The sequence below is a fragment of the Lontra canadensis genome, unplaced genomic scaffold, assembly GCF_010015895.1.
Source record: "Lontra canadensis isolate GAN:19392208 unplaced genomic scaffold, GSC_riverotter_1.0 scaffold163, whole genome shotgun sequence".
Classification (NCBI taxonomy): domain Eukaryota; kingdom Metazoa; phylum Chordata; class Mammalia; order Carnivora; family Mustelidae; genus Lontra; species Lontra canadensis.
This window is the reverse complement of record NW_022631157.1, coordinates 858,875-882,019: the sequence shown is the minus strand read 5'-3', so window position 1 is coordinate 882,019 and position 23,145 is coordinate 858,875. Positions and strand designations below refer to the sequence as shown.

Here is a 23,145-nt window from a genome sequence, read left to right as displayed (position 1 = left end):
TAGAGGATCGCTGGTCCCTGCGTCAGGTGGGAGAGAGGGAAAGGCTTATGGGCAGCAGAAGCAGCAACTGCCACAGGTGTCCACTCTGCTGAGAGCCTGCCGCACCACCCACCTGGCGACTGGCCACTCTGCTGAGAGCCACCACATACAACCCTCAGACCATCATTTGTATTCCCTGGTCCCCTTTCCTGGGGCAAGAGTGCCCTGAAAGCACACGCAGGTATCTGCCAACTATATTTCCCAAATCACACTCAATTATGAAGCTGATGTTCTGGGACAAGCCAGTTGTATGTTGATTTGGAGCACAGCCCTCATACAGAGCTGTGTCACCATAGGAAGGATGCTCTCGCACTTAAGTTTGCATTTCATCCTCATAACAAGTCCATAAAGCCCTCATATAGAGCTGTGTCACCAAAGGAAGGATGCTCTCGCACTTAAGTTTGCATTTCATCCTCATAACAAGTCCATAAAGCCCATAAAGTCCATAAGAAAACTGAGGATTGGGCAGGGCGAATGGTTGGCAGCAGCTTACATGGCTAGAAGAGAGCAAGAATGGCACTAGCGGCAAACCTCTCAGACTATGGGCCGGGGTACTTTTCAACTACTGAGACGGGTACATGGTGGACATGACCTAGGTTGTCAGCTGACAAATGACGAGCTGCCAATCGACGTCAGTACCAGTTAAACTTCAGACTCTGATCATGACATAGAAACCCTCCTTCTTACTCATGTCTTGGTCTTGTGTTTGCATTCTACCGTCCACAGACCTGATACAGGAGTATCTGGGTCACCTCCAGCATCTGCTGCATTCACACCAAAGGCGAGAGACAGATGGGCTCGGCAATGGAGTTCTCTGTGTGTTGTGCCTCCTGCCATTTCAGATGAGCTGAGAAATCCCAAAGCTGTCTGTCCCCTGGCCCCCTTGGATTATCTCCAACCTGCCCTCCTTCAGCTCCTTCTCTGCCAGACCCTGAGAACTTGGCTCCATAATGCTCCACAAAGTACTACCTCCATTCTCTGGTCTTCCCAGAACCTGACTCGGGTTTCTCTCATTGACATTGGTTTTGTCTTGCCTCATGGTACTGGAAAATAGGGGTGGATTAGAATAGGTCTTTTGTAAATTAATTAATGTTTGTAAGGTGCTTAGAACAATGACTGGCATTGTAAGTACAATGTAAGTGTTTGTTATCATCTTCAGCCCCATTATCCTAATGATCATCTACTACCTGCTTAGTATAACACATTCTGACCACTTAAGCCAGCCTTCCCAATGCCTTGGGATAAAGTCCCAAATCCATAGCATAGCTCTTGTTAGGCTCTCCTAGGTCATCTCCTATGACTCTCCCCCTTGTGATACAAGACACCTGGACCTCCTTTAAGCTTACAAATATGCCAAGCTCTCTAGACCTTGGCCCAGCTGTATTCTCCACTGAAGAGCTCTTTGTTTCCTATCCCCCTCACCTTCCAACCCCCATCCCCCCACAAATCCGTCTTTCCATTCTCAGTTGGACTCTAAGCCTCATGAGAATAGGGGCCATATTTAAAGATACATTGCTGTATCCTCAGTGCCCAACACAATGTTTTCAATGAACAGGAGCTCAAAAACCTACTAAATTCCATTGAATTGAATCAAAATGGACTGAAAAATGATGATGACATTGATGTCAGCGAAAGCAATGACCTTAAAGCTTAATATGCTATTATTTATTTACTATACATGCCATGACCGATTCAAAACCAAATTCAGTAATAAAAAGATGACGAACAGAGGAAACAGATAACAGAATAAATGGTTTCTTGTCCAACAGCATCTTCAACTATTGCTATCCTAAAAGAAGACAGTAATTAAAGCTGAAAGGAGGAGATGAGGCTCAAAGCATTATGGATCAATGCTAACAGGCAAGTTACTCATCCCTGACTGGTCAACCCAGAGGGTGAACTTTGCCCTGTGCACAAGCATATTGCCTGGCACTATTGGTGATGTCATTTGAGGACTTTTGAGAATGTCCTTGCCAACCCAAACAAATCTGAAATGACCACCAAGGGAAGTAAAGGTAGTAACAGCTCACCTGCCTTCTCCCAATGACAGTTTCTGTCTACCAGGACCCAAGGTTCAACTAACTTCCAGTCAACAAGGACCTAGCCAATCCCTATCTCTCTGCCCGAAACAGCTCATTGAGTAACTGCAGTTTCCACGATGAGCACTGGAGGGCTTGCCCCACTTGATCAGGGCTTGGTCATTCTTCCCAGTTTTCAACACTGAGAGCTTTTTACCCACTGTGGGGCGTGAAGAAGTCATCAAGAGAAGCCTGGTAGAAAAATTCAACTTCAGATACCACTGAAGGGAAAAGACAATTGCTCCTTTCAACTGAGATAATCAAGAAGGTGAGAATTTTCTAGAAATTGGTGGTATTTAAGTGGTACCCTCCAGACACACTGATTTGTTTGGCTTTCTCCTGGCATTTGATGTCTTCTTGGCAGTTTTATTGAGATATATTTCATATACCATACAATTAACACATTTAAACTGTATAATTCTGGGTTACCTGGGTGGCTCAGTCATTAAGCGTCTGCCTTTGGCTCAGGTCGTGATCCCAAGGTCCCGGGATTGAGCCCCACATTGGGGGTCCCTGCTCAGCGGGAAGCCTGTTTCTTCCTCTCCCCCTCCCCCTGTTTGTGTTCCCTCTCTCGCTGTGTCTCTCTGTCAAAAAAATAAATAAAATATTTTTTAAAGTAAAAAATAAAAAAAATAAACTATACAATTCAGTGGTTTGCTTTTGTTTTTTGTTGTTGTTTTTTTTAAGTAGGCTCCACACCCAGCGTGGAGCCCAACAAGGGCCTTGAACTCACAACCCTAAGATCAAGACCTGAGCTGACATCAAGAGTCAGACACTTAACGAACTGAGCCACCCAGATGTCCCCAATTCGGTTGGTTTTAATGTATTCACAGAGCTGTCTAGCCATCACCCCGACCTAATTTTAAACTGTTTTCATCACTCCAAGAAGAAACCCTGTACTAGTGAGCAGTCACTCCCCTTCCAGAGAACACCTGTCCCTCTCAGCCCTGGGCTAATCTACTTCCTGTCTCCATAGATTCTCCTGTTATGGATATTTCATATAAATGGAATCGTACAATATATTCTTGTCTTTTGTGACTGACTTCTTATACTTAGCACAGTGTTTTCAAGGTATATCCATTTCATAGGGTGTATGAGTACTTCATGTTTTTTATTACCACATAATATTCTACTGCATGACTTCACTACATTTTATCCATCTGTTTATCGATTGATGGACATTAGGCTGCCTTTTTTTTTTGGTTATTATAAATTAAGCCACGAACATTTGTGTACAAGTTTTTTCTGTGAACATATGTCATTCCCCTTGGGTATATATACACAGATTTATGTACCGAATTGCTAGGTCATATGCTAACTCTATATTTAACATTTTGAGAAACTTCCGAACTGTTTTCCAAAGCAGCTGCACCATTTTACATTCCCACCAGCAGTGTCTAAGGGTTGCACGTTCCTCCCGCTGTGGTTTCTGATATAGCCAAGTATGCAAGGGAAAGACACAGCATCCTGAGCCAGAGCTAGCATGAAATCAACACCGCAGCCAAGATGAAGAAAGGGCTGAGAATGTTCCTTTACCTCCACACCTGGAGGCTGGAAGCTGAGGCTGATGTAGCAAGTTGTCCAAGAGGACTTGGACAAGTCCTCTTATCTCTCCAATTTGAGAATTTTAAGGATTTATGATAAGGGGAAGGTGGCAATGTAAAAAAAAAAAAAAATCTTTTCAAAGTGATTCACCATTTTCCAGTCAGACTCGTTAGCAACAAATATGTGTGTAAAAGTGGGCTAATATCTATAAATGGGAAAATTTTAGGGGCAAAAATCTTTTTCCTTGAAAAGGTTATGAAAAAGACTTCTAGATTCCCAGGGGTCATCACGGGTGCCTAAAACGAAATCTCTCCACACATTTCCAGAAACCAAACAGATCAGAAGGGGGAGCAAATTAAACCATCCACAATCCCACCTAGATGGAGACATAGATGTAATTTTTGGTACATACAAGGTGCTCAGTGTCTGTCCAATTGGTGAATTAGTGAATACATAAATGAATGGCAACACTACAGAGGAAATGAACCTATGAAGGATGGTTAACATGATAGAGGACAGATCCAACCAGTTTTCCACAAGAGAATGCGGTTCTGTGAATAAAGAAGTTTATTTAGCTCACATCTCAAATAATTATGTGCTTTTCCTCCAGACAACTGTCCTACTTATGTGTGCAGTACAGGTGCTGTATGTATGTGTGCTTTTCAGCTCATTGCACAGAATATTTTTCCACTCAAGTGTTGAGACTTCACAAAATTAAGCATTTTGCTGTTTCATCAGGGACGTTCATGAGTGAGCCAGTGGTGATAATCCCTATCCCGATTCACGCTTAGGCACCAGCAGTTTTACTCATCGTTGCTTCTGTGCCATCACTGCAAATGTTCACGGACTGACAAAGACAGTGTCTTAGTATTATTATGAACGTAGTTTTGACTTTGAGGATCCCATCAGAGGGTTTGGGGGATTCCCAGGAGGCCATGGACCACACCTGAAAATCAATACTCCAGATAGAATCTGAATAAAGCAGAATACAAGAAGGATTTTCACCTCCCTTCTTCTTGATCCCATGTCTTTCTTAATTTGGCCTAAGACTGCATTCCTTTTTCAAGGAACCAGTGTCATCTGATTGGTCTGCATTCAGCAGTTAACATGAAAAAAATCTTGGAAGGTGTAATACCACAGGGAGCAAATAACATCTTCGTAGAAATAATGCCTAAGTTCAGTCTTGACAGAGAAAAGATGTTTTTCAGGTGAATAAGGTAAGTGAAGAACGGCACTGCGGACAGGAGGAGACGCTTGGGCAAATAACACAGAATGAGCAAGCTGGAGTGCTGGGAGAGTGAGGAATCCATGTGCAAGGTGCAAGGGTGCCAGAGGATGTCATGGACAGGGCGGGAGTGAGGTCAGCACTGGGGACAGGAAATGCACATCAATTCCCAAGAGTTTTTCCCTGTCATTCAACAAAGGTAGTCTGGGGTTTTTTGTTTTTGGTTTTTGGGTTTGTTTTTTTTTTTTTGCCCTGGATGCTCATATTAATCCCCATCCCCCAGGGAAGCAAGATGGACAGAGGGACAGGTTCATTTAAGGAAATTGGGAGAAGTTTGGGTCTTCATTCCTGACAATCTGTGTTTTGGAATAGGTCCTTTCTCTGCCTCAAGACAAACTTCTCAGAAGATGTCTGTGGGAGACACCCAGGCCTGCCATCATGTAGTAAGGGTAAGTGTTCCCCACTCCAAATCAGCCCCTGAGCATCAGGGATAAGGAGAGGACTCCCACACCCCCCCCCACACAACAAAGATTATTTCTTGGCCAAGAAATAATCACCACCTACCAGTTTCCCCCATTATTAGAAAACAATAAAAATCTCAACAAAAGAGAGACATCTCCTCTGAAGATCCATCTCCTCCTGGGAAGCTTTCTATAAGCCTGTCTCCAAGTCCTCAACACCTAGTATGACAGCACACAGTAGGGAACAACGTGTGTTTGGGGAATGTATGAGCACAGCATTCAAGATACCAGAGCTTTCAGAAATCGATATATTTACTTCATTATTTGCTGATCAGTCAAGTGCATAGAGATGTCCCTGAGTCACTTTAAGTCCTACAATTCATTGCGGGATCATGAACGTGTTGGCTCATCCCTCTGGCTGAGAGTCCTTGGGGATACTCAAGTCCAGTGTGGCTTCTCCACTTTCAGCTGCTCCTCCTGCTCTGCCCAGTCCCCCCAGTCCTTCCTGGATGCTTTCCCTCCCTTTGCTGCCCCCTCTTCCCTCCCAAATCTGTAGTGTTTGGTAGATTCAGACAGAACTTGCTTAGTAGCCTGGTGACCTTGAAATGGAGTTCAACCCGTCCGTGCTTCCACCTGCCCATCGGCAAAGGAGGTCTCCCTAACCGTGGTACCCAGCCACGGCAGCGCAGCGGGCTCCCTGAGCCGGCTTCTGCAAGAAGGGCCTGGCCTGCGTTAGAGCTCAGTGCTCCTCACTGCAGCCCTGGCAGGTGGGCGGAGGCATCACTGCACTGGAGATGGGGAAACCAAGGCTGAAGCAAGCCAGGTAAGTTCCCCCAAGAGCAAACTGTACGGAGTTGGGATGTGACCCAGCCTGTTTCACCACGGGTATCAGGGTCACCATACCCCACAAGAATGCTTGCTCCCCACCTCCCTCCTTGCCTCTCTGCCTCCACCCTTCCTTCCAAGATGGTGGCAAAGCAGGGAAGGGCCAGCATGCCAGATCACAGGTTCGCAGAAGCCTGCACACTTGGGCATCCGCTGGAGCTGCTCTGCCCTTCTTCCTTGTTCCATGTGGCCCGCGTTTCTCCACTTCAGGGACACTAAAGTCTCCCTGAAGGCATGGACCAGGACTTCACGGAAGGACAGTGCCTGGAGGAACGGCTGCTTGGTGGAGTGCTGGGCATGGTGGGGCCATGAGGGTTCAGGGACAATAAGCAAGACGGGACGGGCCCACACACTACCCGGGCCCGACGAGGAGTGCGCCAGAGAGACATGCGGAGCACTGTGGGTGGGGAGGAAGGAGCGGTAGAGGATAGCCTCCTCAAGGAGGGGACATTTACTTGCACCTCCATGTACCCTCCCCTGCATGAAGCTCTTCAACTTCCTCATATTTAATCTTCACACGGGAGGATGCTGAGCTCAAAGACCCTTGAAAAGCCGCAGAACTGAGATTCAAATCCAGACCTGACTGGTTCAAAAACCCATGCCCTGTCCTCTCTGGACAGCCGGAGGGGATGCCCACTCTGGGTCTCCAAGGACAACATCCAGAATACATGTGGCACCTTCAGAACAAAGTGACAAAACGTATTCTTCCCCAAACCTCCCCTGGCAATGGCCAGGAAAGCGAACATAAAGGATGCCGGGAACACACACGTGGCAAGAAGAGCTGGCTGAGCTGACGTCAGTTTCTCCTACCCCTGATTTCAGCCAACAAGGCCGATGGATATTCCAAAGCGGCTGCTGCTGCTGAGTTCCAGGAGAAGCAAGGTCTCTGCACTTCAATGTCTTCAGGACAGCTTCATTCTCTAGGCCCCAGTGTCTCAGTTTTGTTTTTTATACTGTAAGGCAGAGAGATCATTAGAAGTAGGTGAGGGAAGCCAATGGGGGAGGGAGGACCTAGGAAATCCTGAGAACCATGTTCCTTGGGGCCCTAGCTGCCTCCTGCAGGGGTGTCTCGGAGGTGGTGAGGCAGCCACCAGTCAAATCTCTAGCTGGCACACAGGAACCCTTTCTTCCTTAATGGAAAAAGAACCTGACAGGGTAGGAGGGCATAGATAAGAAAGACAAAGAAGGGTGCCTAGGTGGCTCAGTTGGTTAAGCAACTGCCTTCAGCTCAGGTCATGATCCCTGAGTCCGGGATTGAGTCCCACATTGGGCTCCCAGCTCCGTGGGGAGTCTGCTTCTCCCTCTGACCTTCTCCCCTCTCATGCTCTCTCTCACTGTCTCTCTCTCAAATAAATAAATAAAATCTTAAAAAAAAAAAAAAGACAGACAGACATGGGAATGTCAGACAGGAATGTGGGGTGTGCCCATCCTGTTCTTTAAGCTACATCTTGGTTCAAAGAAAAAAAAAATCTCAGGTAGAGGAAGACCCTCAGAAGTCATCAAGTCCAATCACTGAGTTTTAAAAATGAACCCAGCCCCCACATCTGGAGATCCTGATTTAGAAGGATGGGGGCATGGGGCATGCTCCACCCAGCTCTCTAGGTTGTTCTAATACCAGTGGGTAAGGACCAGCAAGTTAATTTGTATTCCTGACTCCCTCCCTTCCTCTACCAAAATAGATGCTTGAATGTTTCCTCAATAACCCTACCTCACTATGAATACCCCTGGCTATGGGAAGCTCACTACACCCCAAAACAGCCTTCCCATCTGAGCCATCACAAGGCTGTTGCTAGTTCAGGCACTACTGCTTCCAAGAAGACCTTTCTCTTCCCTCTTTCTGCTACCCTGCCTTAGCTTATTCAGCACTGTTGGTGTTAGGGACTCAGAACTCCCCACCCCTGACAGAAAACAGATGCAACCAGAAAGGCATCTACCACCACCTCTGGGCTTCTGGAGGAGGGGAATGGCTGGCTGGGGCTGTAGGGTGCCTCTGCCAGGCTGATCGGGCTCACGTGTAGGGTAGGGGCGACCCCTGGTGGCTACAGGGATTACTGCTGTCAAACCCCCCAGAGGGTAGGAAGAGCAGGGAGCCAAGCACTTACTTTGTTCATGATCCAGTCTGCATCTTCAATGGCTCTTTTAATAATCTGCTGGATTCTCTCAGGATTGTCTTCATCTGAATGAACCCGGAAACCCTGGAAGTTTAAGCATTTAAAAAAAAGATGACAAGACAAAATTCACAGGACCAGCATCTTCAGAGCACCAAGCACAGGCCAGACACACCATGGCCACTTCTCACTGGGCATGGCTCTTAGCCCTCCAGGGACAGTTAGAACGATCTGTCCTACAGATGAGGAAACAGAGGCTTGGATGCCCTAACCAGCCACTGTGCGTGGCGGAGGCATTCAAATCCCAGTCCATTCTAACTACACAGCCTGTCCTCCTACCCGCAGAGCAGCAGCAATATGGAAGACTGGCCCCCAAGGTACCCCAAATCAGGCTGGGCCCAAAGGTGATCAGGCAGCAGGGGCCCAAAGAAACTTCCATCTCTCGGTTCCATTTGCTCCCTGCAGGGCATGATAGGAAGGAACAATGCTGGAAGGCCAAGCAGAGTGGGGGCTGGGGACGAGTGACTAGAAACTCCAGCCAGGCCCAGTGCAGAGCAGCATGGGGCTGCTGTTTGCCTTTGACCAGAGAAGGAATGTGAGATTCAGGTTCACTGGTGTGGCATCAGAGCGCTTCACAAGGGTACCTGGTACCTCTTCTGCCCAGTCACTCTCGACCTATTTGTCTTCAGGCGCACCTCAAATGCTCACGCTGCGAAGCCCTCCCTGACGTCCTCAGACAACTAGCTGCTTCCTCTTCCGTATTTTCACAGCCTGGCTGTTGCTACCTCGACTTTTTTTTTCTTTTTTTAAACTTTCCACATTACATTTGTATTCATTTAAGTTTTTTATTATTTTTTTATTTTTTATGATTTTTTATTTGGAAGTAACCTCTAACCTACAGAAGCTTTTCTCTACCAGAATCACCAGTCATGAACATCTCACATTTGCTTTACCATTCTCTCTTTATATAGGTTTGTATTCAATTTTCTGGGAACATTTAGAAGTTGCAGACATCATGCCCTTGACCCCAAATGCTTCCATGTGTTTTAACAAGGAGATTACAAAACCACAATAGTCAAATTCAGAAAATGCCACATTTATATAATACTACCATTTCATCTACAGCCCATATTCTAATTTCAGGAAGGTCTCCAATAATGTCCTTTTTAAGCACTTTTTTTTTCCTGTCCCAGAACCAATCCACTCATTATATTTCATGGTCATATCTTTTCAGTCTTCTTGAAAGCAGAGCATGTCTGCCTTTCTCGGTGCCTCCTGACCCTGCACGTTGGATGAGCCGAGGCCACTGGTGTGGAGATGGTCCCTCCGTCTGGATTTACCTGATGTTTTCTCATGAGTATATTCAGGCTGTGCATTACTGGCAGGAACGCCTGTCAAAATGATGCTATGTCCTTTACTCTACTTTAATTATCCATTTAGCTGCCTTATTTGAGCCCTGGCACAGAGCTGATGTGCTAGAGGATAAGCGTCTGTTTTCTGAGCAGAAATCAGAGAGAGGAGCTGGGCTATGGTTTTTGGTGGCTCTTACTAGTCTGCCACTCCTCCCTTCCACTACCACCCAAAAGACCCTCCCTGTCCCCTGCCCCCAACTCTGAAAGAGTCCTCCTATTATGTGACACCTCCCCACCGCCACCCCGAGCTCAGTATCCCCTGCTCCCACCTGCCTGACAGCATGTTTGTAATGCTCCTGGATGCCCTTGGTTGGCAGCTGCTGGCAACAGCGCAGCAGATATCGGTAGAGCTGCAGCGGCCTCTGGACCAGCTCTGCCCCTGGTAGCGGGGCCATCTGTGAGTCCCTCTGTCCCTGGAAAACACAGAGCATTATTTCAAAGGCATCAAGCCAATCCCCGGCCCTGAGCCCCCTGTTCCACGGCTCTGTGAGCAGGTCTAATACAACATGGAGGCCCAGTCCCCTTCGTGCCACACCGCACAGAACCCAGACCCTGAGCTTGGGTGGGAATTCTGTCCTGCAGAAGCCTCAGCCCACGGTAGGCCTGCTGGGACCAGAAGCAAAATCACACAGCCTCATTCTTTCTGGAAGCCAACTTGTAGGGGGTGGGTGAGGTGGTGTCATGGACAGGCAGAGTAGGGGAGATGAGCAGGAAGATCCTGCACTGTAGACTGAGAAACCAGCAGACTACAGCCAACAAAGAGGAGAATGCCAGAGGTCTGAGCCTCACCACTCAAAGAATCGTCTTGGACCAGTAGCAGCGATGTCACCTGAGAGCTGGTTAGAAACACTCTTGCCCCAGATCTACTGGACCAAACCTGCCTTTTAACCAGATGCGCCATAGGCTCCTGCCTGGACCTCTACCACAGCATCTTGCCTGGTGTCTGTTCCCGCCTTTAGCCTGTCACTCTCCAGTCTCCTCCATGCTGACGCCAGAATGCCCACTGGAGCCAGTGGCCTCGGCTCAACTCCCCCAAACCAGCAAGTACCTTGCCTCTTGGTCTCTTGGCACAAGCAGCACCTTTAGCATCAAGCTCCCCTCCTCTTCTCTGCCATGGGGGGAACTCATGTTCATCCTTCCAGCTCTGGCCCCATGTCACTTCCTCTGAGAAGCCCTTCCTGACTGTCCTGCCCTGAGGAGCTACAGTGCCCTGTTTTGGAGCTGTTACAGTGCTTCCCACACTGCTGAGGATTCATCTGCTGCCAGGCCTGTGGAGCCTGGCCCAGGCACCGGGGCTTCGTGCCCTGTTTGTTGAACTAGACTGAATGGAATCTGTTATCTGCTCTGTACAGATCGCCCCTCTCTGAGAGAGAAGCTCACAGTGTTCCAAACGAAGGAGCTAAAAGACCAAGATTAAGTGACTGGTCTTAGTTTTAAAGTGACATAAACAGAAGAAAGACAAAAAAGAAAAAAAAAAAAAGAAGAAGAAGACAACTCCCTCCCCCTCAAAAAAAAAAAAAAGAGAGAGAGAGAGAGAGAGAGAACCAGAATACTAAATCAGAGGTTCTTTTTTTTTTTTTTTTTTTAATCAGAGGTTCTTAAAACTACGAAAGGAAATTCATTAAGTAGCCGGTTTCAGAGGCTCCTTCATTCCATTTCCAGCATATTATCGTCCTGGCAACAATAACTGCCTGTCTCCACAGCTAAGTTTGCCAATGCCTCCTGGTACTCTGGGCTCCCGCCATGACACCGGGGTGGGCAGGTGGTGGTGTGCCCCCCATTTCAACCTTCCCCCCTTCTGCTAACAGCCCCAGACGTGTGACTGTAGATCCACCTCTCCCCAGGCCTCTGCCCACAGGTCAGGGGCTCCACTCCAGGTCTGACCAATCAGAGCTCTGCATCCACGTGGTCGCAGGGATTGGGTCACAGGTGGGCACATGACGGAAGCTGGCCCAATCAGAACGCATCCCACTGCCTCTGCAGGGGTGGCCGGGAAGGCCTCCATTTTTTTCCCTCGATACTTGCTGCTGCAGGGATTTGTGCCTCTCTCCAGGGCGCCATCTTGCCTCCTCTGGAAGCCTGAGGCTGAAGCCACACAGCAGCAGGCAGAGCTGAGGGTGTGAGGGAACCAAGTCTGAAGAATTCGTCTGAACCGTCCACCCGAAGGCAGTCCCAACCCTAGACTTTGTAATGACTTGACCCAATTAATAATGCCCTTTGCCAAAGCAGCTTGTGTTTGTTACTCTGTCACTTGCAACCCAGAGAGTCCTAACTGATGGACAGATCTTGACCTCTCAAACTCTGCTTCCACGATAAGGTCTGATGGTTCCAGCTCTAAGGAACAGTACAAACAAGGCAAGGCCCCTAAGGTTCTCCTGCCACGAATATAAACCTGCCAGTCTCACTAGCTGTACTAAAGCACATTCCTCCCCCCCTCAAAAAAAAGAGGGGAACCCCATACAATGAGGGCAAAGACCTTCAAGGACCACTAGAGAGGACATACCACCGAAGTCCCCACCTGATGGGCAGACTCCACTGGCAGGCTTCCCCAAACTATATAAAGTGCTAATCAAATATTGTAAAATGCTAGTCGTGTAACAGATGGTTACCATCTGCAGGCTTCAAAATTAACATTTGGAAAGAGCACAACTTTGTTTCAGTAGATAAAAACCCAAGCAATACTTAGAAACCAACCCAGCAAGTATGGGCGGGAGATTATTTTCAGCTCAATTATAATACTTAGTCATTCTCAGTAATAAGTAGCAGAGAATGCATGTGTGGGTCCACTAAGAAGAGTTAAACTAAAAATGCTTTAATTTGATTTAAAGTGTGGGTTTGCTATTAAGGGGCAATGAACTTCACAGCATCATTGCTAAAACTGTAGTCAAACTCTGCAGCCCCTAACCATCACCTGGCGTATCTTGCTCTTTGCACTTGACTTTAGCCTCTCCTGAGCTCCCTGCCTCTGTGAAGGTACCTCTGTCTTCTCAGGCAACCAAACCAAAACCATCACTAAGCCAACCTATACTTCTCTTCCTGCCTCAATCCCACGCCACTATTTCTAAGTCCTATCAAATTCTACCTCTGAATGCCCCCTCACATCTGTCCCCGCTTCTCTATTCCCACTGCACATCCTTGCTTTAGGCTCTTATCAGAGCTCCCATGGACAACAGCCAGAATTCTGAGCAGGTCTCTCTATCTTCCAATCTATTCACCACTCAACAGCTATTGAATCTTTCCAAAACCTAAATCTCAGCATGGCATGTTCCTGCCTAAAACCCCAGATCTGATATCCACCCCTAACCCTGTCACTCATGACAACTCTCCCCAAATGTAGGAAAACTGTGAAATTATTTTAAGCAGTATATGGGTCAACATCTTTTTATTGTAAGGATTTTATATTTATTTTCATGTGTAACAAAAAAAAATCCCGTAATTTCATAGGTAGTGTGGCTTAAATGTTTTAAAAAGGAATAGGCGTAAAACTGGTATTTTTAAATATATCCAGCAAAGAAGAATGCAGCTGAGATGTGGATATGAGAAAAATCATGAAAGTGGTACTAAGCTTTGGAAAGCACTGGCCTATGGAACAAAGTCCATACTCCTTCCTCCAAGGCCCCTGCCCACCCCTCAACCCTTCTCCCACCACTCCCCCCAGAGTCACACTCCATGAGTCTATGTCCTGTTTGCCTGTTATAGTCTCTGCACTGTGACAAAATGCCTGGTATATAGTAGAAGCATTAGAGTTCTCCAGAGACACAGAACCAATAGAATATACAGAGAGAATATATCTATGTTATATTCTTATGTGTATACTATTTTTTGAGGAACTGGCTCACGTGATTACTGAGGCTGGCAAGTTTGAAATCTCACAGAGCAGGTGCCCCAGTTTGAGTCCATGTCAAACCAGCAAGAGCCAATGTCCCAGGCTAAAGGCCACCAGCCAAGAAAATCCTTTCTCACTCAGGGGAGGGTCAGTCTGTTGTTGTATTCAGGACTTCAAGTGCTTGGAGGAGGCCCGCCCACATTAAGGAGGGCAATCTGCTTTACTCAGTCTCCTGATTTAAATGTCAATCTCATCCAGGGGCACTTGGGTGGCACAGTCAGTTCAGCATCCAACTCTTGGTTTCCGCTCAAATCATGAGCTCAGGTCATGAGAACAAGCCCTGGGTTTGACTCAACGCTCAGTGCAGGGTCTGCTTAAAAGACTTCCTCTCCCTCAGCGCCCCCCACCCCTCTCTCTCCTGTTTAAAAATAAATGTTGTTAATCCCATCCAAAACACCCTCACAGACGCACCTGGGCATCTCATGGCCCGGTCAAGTTGATGTATAAATGGAACCATGATAATAGATGCTTAATATTTACGTGTCAAATGAATCCTCCCACTCTTGCCCACAGTCTGCTTCCTGCAGGTCTCCTGATCCTACAACACTCAGATGATAGGTCCAGCACCTCCTCTGGAAGCTTTCACTGACCCACCATCCCTGCTACCACGTTCAATGGGAGACCTCTGGAGTACCTCAAACAGGCCTCGCGACCCCACATCACTCTAGATCGGGCTTCATCATGTGTTACCTGCATTACTGGGAGGGTACCTGCCTGCTCTTGGCCCCCTTCCAGCCATCCTCCACATGGCAGCCACAACACCTTGTCAAACACCTTACTTCAAATCCTCCCACAGCTGGATGTGATGGGATATTGTGAATTATTATATACTATGAATTTTCTCAGGTAGAACAACAGTGCATCATGTGGGAGAATGTCCTCATTCTTGGGAGACATGAGTGGAAGGAAGTGTTTAGGCTGATGTGTCATCACGTTTGCAACTTACTTTCACATGGTTCCACAAGAGGCAACACAAAAAGAGAAAAGATAGGGTGAGAAAGATGTGGTGAAATGTTAAGATCGTGTTTAGAGGGCAGGAATAAGAGTGGACCTTGTGCTATTATTTCAATTTCTCTGTATTTTGAAATTTTTTTTGTAACTTAAAGTCATTTTAGAAAAACCCTTCCACGGCTTTCTCCTTACCTAGGGAATAAAGTAATAAAGTCTTAAACTCGTGAGGCTGGCACTGACTCCTAAAGCCTTCTTGCCCACCCAGAGTCACCCCTCAGCACTCCTCCACCTGCCAGGCACACTGACACACCACCTGTGGTTCCTTTAGTAATAATAACAAATCCTGAGCACTTAGGATGATTACAATCACAGCCTTACTGAGTATGTAGCATGGGACAGACACTATTCTAAACGATGCACATGAATTAATTCCATCTTCACAATAATTCAACAAGGAGGTTCCATTATGTTGTCCTTTTACAGATAAAGAAACAGAGGCAAGAAATTTGTCCAAGGTCACAGAGCTCTGAGTGCAAAAGCCAGGATTTCCACCTGGGAAGTCCGGCTCCAGAGTCCAGGTGGGTGCTTCTCTTCCTAACGGCAACCCCCTCCCCAATTTCTTTTTAAGGAATGACTTCTTCCCATTGAGCCTGGCCTGCAGAAACTATTGTCTGTGGCTCCATCTCTCCTGGCCAACAAGGAGAACATGAGACCTAGGCGAGGCCAACTGAGTACTCCCCATCTCTGGAAACGGGCTCTCGAGCAAGGTTACAAAGAACCTGAAAATGAGTTCATGTGCTCTAGCAATGGCTGCATGACGAGCCTCTTCCTGCTCTGAACTGTCCTTGTAGCTCCTGCCTCCTGGCCTTCCAGAAATGTCTAGACTCCTGCCAGGTTCTCCAGCCTTCTGCCTTGATTCTGTGAGCCCTTAACACTCTTCCAGGAAATTTCTTTTTGGTTAAGTCTTCCTGTCTTCTCTTCCTCCCCACACAGAACTAGACTCTCTCCCTGATCTGTTTGCCCACAGCCTGTTGTGCCTGCTTAGATCAGCAGGAATCACCTGGGCTCTGAGTGTTTGCCTCTCAATCTTCTCTGACCAGACAGAACTCCCCTGAGGACAGGAACTGTGTCCGATTCCCCCATCTCTATTCTCTCAGTGCCAGCACAGTACAAGCTGGTACCAAGCACACTCCATCAATGCTTCCTAGCTGATGAACCTCAGAATCTTCCAAGCCCTGAGTTCTCCTGCCCATCACCTCTGGCAACAACATCCTCCCTTTCCTGCCCATCCATGCCAACCCTTTCCGGCCCTCTCAGCTTCCCTCCAGGTCACCTGCAGGAATTCCCTGCAGGCAACTGATGCCTCCTCCCTCAGTCTGGGGAGGCCATCGGGCAAGAGTATTTTCAAATCCCCTCTTCCATGAGATTTATCCTTGCCCGAGAGCTGACCGATGGGCTAAGAGAGGTGCTAGACATTTTTACAACCACCCTCGGGCAAGAAAGCAGTATCATTTTCACATTTTGCAGATGTGAAAAACTGAGGCTGATCATGAATACACAAGCAGGGAGTGGCAGTGCTGGGCTGTGGACTCTGACTCGACTTCAGTGCTCTAACCTCCCTGAGTTCTTAAAGGAAAGGAGTCCCTCCTTTTCCTTGTCTCTGTTAGGCTCTCAGAGCCTCTCTCCTGGATTAATCCAACACCCCTTCCGACATGTCTCTTCTTCAATCCCTCTCTATGTGCAGCCAGAATGAGCAACGGAAGACAAAAATCTCATCTTTGAGCCCCTTGCTTGATATCCTTTAATGGCACACACAGAACAAGCTCTAAGCTCATCAGTATATGTGTGTGTGTGGTGGTGGTAGGGGTGTATGTGTGTGTGGGGGGATGTCAAGGCTTTCCCAGGCAACTGCCAATCTCTATCCCTTTTGAAACCAAATTCCCCATTCCCTCCACCCTCTACCCAGCTCAGCCTCCTCTGTTAGGCGCACCTGGCATGCAGTGGTCCCTCAATAGAAGGGTGTCAGATTGAACCCTTCCTCTCTCCAACACCTTCCAGTCAACTCTCCCGAATCTGGAAGACTGAGTGGAACACTGAAAGTACATGGGCCCCTGATCATGGCAAGACTGATGGGAGGATTGAGTAGGGCAGCAGGCACGCCTGCCAGGCTCATGGCGCAGCTCACTCAGTAGGGGGCCCTTTTCGGGGCCTGGAAAAGTAGCAAAAGGGAAAACAATACGTTATGATGTCTTTAGGTGCTTCTATCTGAGACAAGACTGGGCTGCAGAAGGGAGCTGCTCACGCAAACTGACACTGGGAGAGGTGGTGGATTTCACGGATTTAGTGACCTCCACCAACATCAGAGAGAAAAAAAAATAATCTTTTTTTCTTTGAAATCAAACTAAAGAGCATATGAAATTTATTTAGCTTTTCCCCCAAATCAGATCTGAACTCTGGTTATTCATGCTGTCGCCTCCGATGAATTAGAAAGTTCTAAAAATACTGAAGTTGGCATGGCCTGACTCATGATAGACGCTCTCGGTCAGAGGTGTTAACTGAATGAGCAGAAAAGTCATCCAAAGTAGGGAGTCTCAAACCCAGAGCACCGAAGGCAGCCTTCTCCTATCCAGGGTAAAAGAAATCTCTTCTCCCCATCCCTGCCAGGGAGCTTTCCAGCTTTTCTCCCTTAATATGCTCCCTCGTGGCGGGGAGCTCATGACCTCCCAAGTCAGAGCTCTCCACTTCATTCGTGGATCTGAGCTCTGCCCTCTGGGGCTCAAGTCTCTACCCACTCCCCCCAGCCTAACAACCTCCGAGGCCATTCTGTCATTGTTCAGTTAGTGACCCCAGCCCCGAAGTCATTCTCTTCCAAGATCCCCACCCTGAAGGTGCTATCCTCTCCTAGTGCCTCCCTGTCCCACTCACACTCTTCAGGACACACGCACCCTCAATATCGGTCTCCCTCTTAAACGTACTGTCCAGGGGGAAAGCCACAGTTCTGGATCCTGACCAGCTTTGTGGGTTCTGGAGCTCAGGGGGCAATGTCCCCTGCTTTACCTAGCAGTTCAAGAAAGGCCGCTCAGACGGCATTCTCAGCTCAGGCCCTCACGTGACTCTGGCATTCAGCTCAGAGGAACATTTTTTTCCATGAACACTTCTTAAATCTGTTTCCCACCTTGTATTTTACTAGTTCTGTCCAAAGTCACCATCTGCTACAATCTCTGGGGTACCTGACCCTGTCTGTTATCCAGCTCCACTCAATTCAGCACAACAAAAGCACAAAACAATCCCATCCCAGGCATGAATGGGGTCCAGAGAGACAGGAGCCCCAGAGAGCTGTGTCAGTCACCCACACAATGTCATTCAGAGAACCTAGCACGTGTATGGCTCTGGGCTCGGCCCTAGGACCAGAGACGGATGGCCTGGCATGTTACCTAGCTGTCCCACCTCGAGCTTTCTACACGGCTGATGCCATGTCGTACGACCTACTGTTCAGGGAGTGATCAGTAAGTGCCAGGAAGCGCCAGGACGGTGTTGAGCGCTTCATGTGTTACCCCGTGCACCCTCACAACAATCTTCTGGGGTACGAATCATTAGTCCCATTTTATAGATGATGAAACTGGGGCTCTGAGAGGGTAAGAAACTTGCCAGAGACCACACAACTATTAGATGGTAACGCCAGGAATCAAACTGAGGACTGTTGCCCCTTGCCCCTGCCTCCTTCTAACACCACCTGCTACATCTGTATCTGAGCCATCCACTGAGTGCCGCCTGGATCCAGGCTAAGGACCCCACAGAGAACTCTCCTGGAGCCCATTCAGGACCAGGCCTGCATGCATGAAAGCACTTGACTGTGCTATTATCCCATACTTATTTTTCAACCTTCTCCATAAAACTTTGCTCCATGCTTTTCTGAAACCCAAGGCCATCATCTATAGCTTCCCGCTGCATAAAGATGAAAAAAAAAAAAAAAGTCACAAGGCTGATGTCAATTACACAGACAAAGAAAAGGGGGCAGCTAAGGAAATACTAAAAAAGTTCTTAGGAAACCCAAAGGAGACTATAACAGGATAAAGGAAAAGAGTGATAATAAAGCCACAAAGGGAATTTCCTGGGAGCCAAGTGATATCACTGGTACAGATGCTGAGAAATAGGCCTACGGCCCCATTTAACCCCCCTGGCTATTTCCCTACCCTGTGCCCTGACATAAGGCACCTAAAAATAAGTGGGGAAAAGTCATATATTTAAAAAAAGAAAGAAAGGGAAGAATGGAACTACAGAACACGACCAGAAATTATGCCCTATTAAAGCTAAATTAAGCCTGTGCAGGCCATTGTTTAAATATGCAATTATTTCTCTGGATGGGGAAAGTCGCAATATAGAAGCAGAGTGGTCCTGCTCCCCCACCTCCGGGGCTCTAACTTGCACGTGCACGTTCCAAGCTAAAAAACAGGGCCGCAATTTGTGCTCCTCCAGTCCCTTTCCTTCGTGGTCAAGGCTCTCAACACCCACCCTCCCCGTCCTCAGTGACCACCCCAGCTTCATTCACCTGGACAGTACCTGGGCTGCTAGCTTTGGAACAATACCCTGCTCAGACCATCCGACTATCATCTCTCCAGTCCGACCGGAGGATACCTCCTCAAAAGCACACCGTGTCACTCGCCTTCTCCAGAACCTCTGTGGGGCGTTTACCCTTCTCAAATCTGCTTCCAACTTGTCTCGTCAAACTCCTCTCCTGTCTACACTCCCTACATTCTAGCCACATACTGAACTTAGAGGCTAAGTTTCTGGACCTTGGGATGAGGCAGTCTACGTTCAAATCCTGGCTCCATCACTGGCCAGCGGTGGGACCTGGGCAAGCTTCTCAATTTCCACCGCAGGGTCAGCTGCAGATCTGTCCATCGGGCAACGAATGGTATCTCCTGCACAGACTCGTTGTGAGGACTCATGAATGCTCCTAAGTCACTAAGAACGATGCTCGGCACATACGAGGCACTTGGTAACTATTATTAATTGCGTCTCTGAAACACGCTGTGCTCTTCAGTGCTTCTCTTTTCCTTACGCTGGATTCTTCATCTGCCTCAAGAATTCCTCTTGATCCTTTAAGATGTAGCTCCCACGTCCCTTCCTCAAGGCTCACACCCCACGCTGCCCATACTCCTCTATAAGATCTCACACTGTAATCCTTTCTATAAATGTGTGTTGACTTCCATTTACCAAAGAAGCCACTAAAGCCAGGAAGACAATGGCTGTCCTGGAATCACAAAGCCAACAGGTGGCAGAGCCAGGTCTCAGACTCGGGCCCTGGATCCTCAGCTCTTCCTCTCACACCTGTTGTCTCTCTCAGAGCCTAAGGAGCCACTCTGAACAGCCCTTGTGTCCACTCAACCGCCCTGAGCTAGTTTGCCAGCTTCAAGTGAACCTGGTGAGCTAACCCCGTCAATGCAAACTGGAAAAATCAGACAAAAGGCAAACATGCTGATCTCAGAGCAGAGCAACCAGCAACATGAAGCAAGTCATTGTGATGTTAGGCAATGGCCTCCCCCACACAGGCCACAACACACCACTGTGGTTTGAGGGCAAAAGAAGGAAACCATTACACATCCACCAGGTGTCTGCCACGTGGCTGAGTACTTCACCGGGGCTACTTACTCTACAACCCTAATACTCCCATTTTGCGGAGGATGAAAAACTGAGGCTCCGGATCACACAGAACTGGGTGAGAGCGAAGCTAGGCTTTGTACCTAGGTCTCTACCCTCCTAACAAGCTCTTTCTACACATATGCAGGGCTCATCTCAAAGGACCCTTGAGCTGAAAGCTCCCGATTTACCCTTCTCTCACTCTCTCCCTTCCTCCCTTACCCAACAGCTCTTCCAGGCACCCACATTGCTCTGCCCTAAAGGAATCCAGGTCTCACTTAAGAGGACTTTCCTACCACTCCGCAGTCCCTTCTATCTTTCTTCCTGGCACTTTTCACCACCGGACATCTCTGTATTCCCCCCGCTGGAATGTAAACTCCATACAGCAGGAAGTTAATTTATTCTGTTCATGGCTGTCTCCCTAATACAGTACAGTGCCTGATACATGGTAGGCATATGAGCACATGTATTGAAATAGTCACTGAGCATCAAGGTCTACGTACTGGGGTTACAGAAACAAACAGAAGGCCCTGACCCTATATACCTTACACATTAACACAAAATTAAAACTAACTATTCAGTTATAATTGCTACAAAGGGGAATTAGGTCCCTGAGAGAATGGCTCATAGGGTCCCTCACCCAGTCAAGGGTCAGAGGTTTCTTGAGAAAAGGGCACTCAATCTGAGGTCTGAAGGAAGAGTAGGATTTGGTGAAGGGATGGTGAAGGCGGAAGGCAGCTTGCATGAAGGCTTAAGGGAGGAAGGGAATGCCAGGCCCCCCAGAGTCAGGGGAGCCAAGGGAGAGCAAGAGCTAACAAGATGATGGCCAGGAAGTCTGAGTCAGATCCAGAAGGGGCTTGGTAGGAGGTGAAGAGTTAAGATTAGTCCTAAGGTCCATCAACTGATGAATGGATAAATAAAACATGGCACATTCATAGTGGAGCATTATTTTGTAATAAAAAGAAATGAAGTACTGATACAGGATACAAAATGGGTAAACCTTGAAAACATTACTGTAAGTGAAAGAAGCCAGTCATAAAAGACCAAATATTGTATGATTCCATTTACAGGAAATGTGCAGAATGGGCAAATTCATAGAGACAGCAAGTAGAATAGGGATTGCCCAGGGCGGGGGTGGGGGAATGGGAGTTTGAGAGTGACAGCTAAAGGAGAGATTTCTTTTGGGGACAATGAATGTGTTCTAAAATTGATTCTGAGTATGGATGCACAACTCTGACTATACTAAAAGACATTCGATGGTGCACTTTGAGTGAATTGTAAGCTATGTAAAACAAACAAACAAAAAAACCACATGGTGACTGCTGTGAAATGTGTAAGCCTGAAGATTCACAGACCTGTAACCCTGGGGTAAACAATACATTATATGTTAATAAAAATAATTTTTAAAAATAAAAATAAATAAAACAAAACAAAACAGTCCTGAGGACCAAGAGGTTTCGCACTCCGCGGGACTTGACGCATCATGCAGACCCATCTATCAGAACGTGAAGGTCACTCCAAGCAAGCGTGCTCCCCGGGAGCTAGCCTGGGGCAGATGGGCCGCGAAGGGGCCCCGTCTGCTTTTATAAATGGCCCAGCCGAGACTGAGCGCGGAGGTGTGTGCCAGACAGTGGGCATTTCGCAGAGGCGTCTGGAGTCCCCCGGGCTCCCTGCGGCCCTCCCAGCAAACTGGGGCCTGCCCCGCTTCCCCGAGCCGCCCGGGGAGGCCTGCGACGGGCCCGAGCGCGGCCGGGAGCCGCACACCGGGACACCTGGCCCTCCGAGGCCACGAGAGCTGACGCGGAGGGGACGGGGGCGACAAGGAGCCCCGATGGGTCTTCCGCTGGCCGCGCAAGACCGAGGACGGCCGAGGCCTCACACCCTAGCTCACCCCGCCGCCCCGGGCGGCTCCGTCCCTCTTGCGCCATTTAGCGCACGGCTCCTCTCCCGCCCTCCGAAAGCCCAGCTCGGCTCACCCGCCTCCACCGAGCAACGTCAAACCCGGACGCGACGGACGCCGCAGCCACGAGCGCGCCTGCGCCCCAGGATCGGCGCGGCACCGCCCCCGCCCGTCGGCTGTTCGTCGAGCGCCCTCTGCCGGCTACATGCGGGGCTGGGGTCTGTTTATAAGGAAACCCTACAGGCGAAAACAGTCTGGGTGTCCCTTGCCTGATCCAACCCCACCCAACTGAAAAAGAAGGCTGTCCCACTAACAGTTGCCTTCTCTACCTTAAACACCCACTCTTCCTTCTGGCTGTTGCTACCTCGGGTATAAGCCCTGAAGGCAGGCTCTCCCCCATGTTACTGAATACGGATCGCTGCTAAAACATTAGGGGTGTTCAAGATTGGTGAAAAGGCTTGCTGGAGGACTTCCCCCTAAACCACTCGTGCTGATGACAGGAATTGTATTTGTAAGGGAATCTGCGTTTTGAGTCATTTCATCAAATTACAGTCCCATAACACCTGTCAAAAGAATAAATATGACAGTAATAGGCATGCTTCCTTTCAGTCCCATCTATAATTATAATTGAGGAAAAGAATACAGAATTTAAACTCAGAGCTACTGCCAGTATCATTCTTTGAAAATGAAATAATGCTGTTTTATTAAATAGGCTCTCCCTGCTCTCTAATGTTTAAAGCTAAAGTGCTTCTCTGAATTGATTTAAATACAAGTTTTATATCCTGAAAGAAATAAAGATGAGTCTTTATCTTAAGACAAACCCCCTGTTCAATGATGCTGCTGATCTTCTCTCAGCTGTCTGAAAGAGAGTTGGGTTGTTAGTGGATAATATTGTTTCTGTTCACGTCTCACTTCTCTAGGGCTTTTTAAACCCATTTGTAATGAAAAGGCTGATTTCCTTACACAGACTGACTCCATGTGTAGCTGATTTAACAGAACAACTTTTTCTTTTTTT

General features: G+C 47.9%; 1 protein-coding gene across 1 annotated transcript; it reads right to left on the bottom strand.

The window, feature by feature from the left end:
* Positions 1-6,776: 6,776 nt before the first annotated feature.
* Positions 6,777-22,248, bottom strand: LYRM9 (LYR motif containing 9). The gene is made up of 4 exons (XM_032845355.1): positions 22,207-22,248; positions 10,023-10,166; positions 8,336-8,428; positions 6,777-7,186 (listed from the first exon to the last, which is right to left on the bottom strand). The coding sequence occupies exons 2-4, from the start codon at positions 10,146-10,148 to the stop codon at positions 7,169-7,171; spliced, it is 237 nt and encodes a 78-aa protein (XP_032701246.1). The 5' UTR covers positions 10,149-10,166; positions 22,207-22,248; the 3' UTR covers positions 6,777-7,168.
* Positions 22,249-23,145: the final 897 nt, after the last annotated feature.

Bases quoted from the DNA above. Each gene is read 5' to 3' on its own strand.
- LYRM9 (XM_032845355.1), bottom strand. From the start codon at position 10,148: ATGGCCCCGCTACCAGGGGCAGAGCTGGTCCAGAGGCCGCTGCAGCTC. The intron at 8,429-10,022 runs GTGGGAGCAGGG...TTAAACTTCCAG, and splicing joins ACAAACATGCTGTCAGGCAG to GGTTTCCGGGTTCATTCAGA.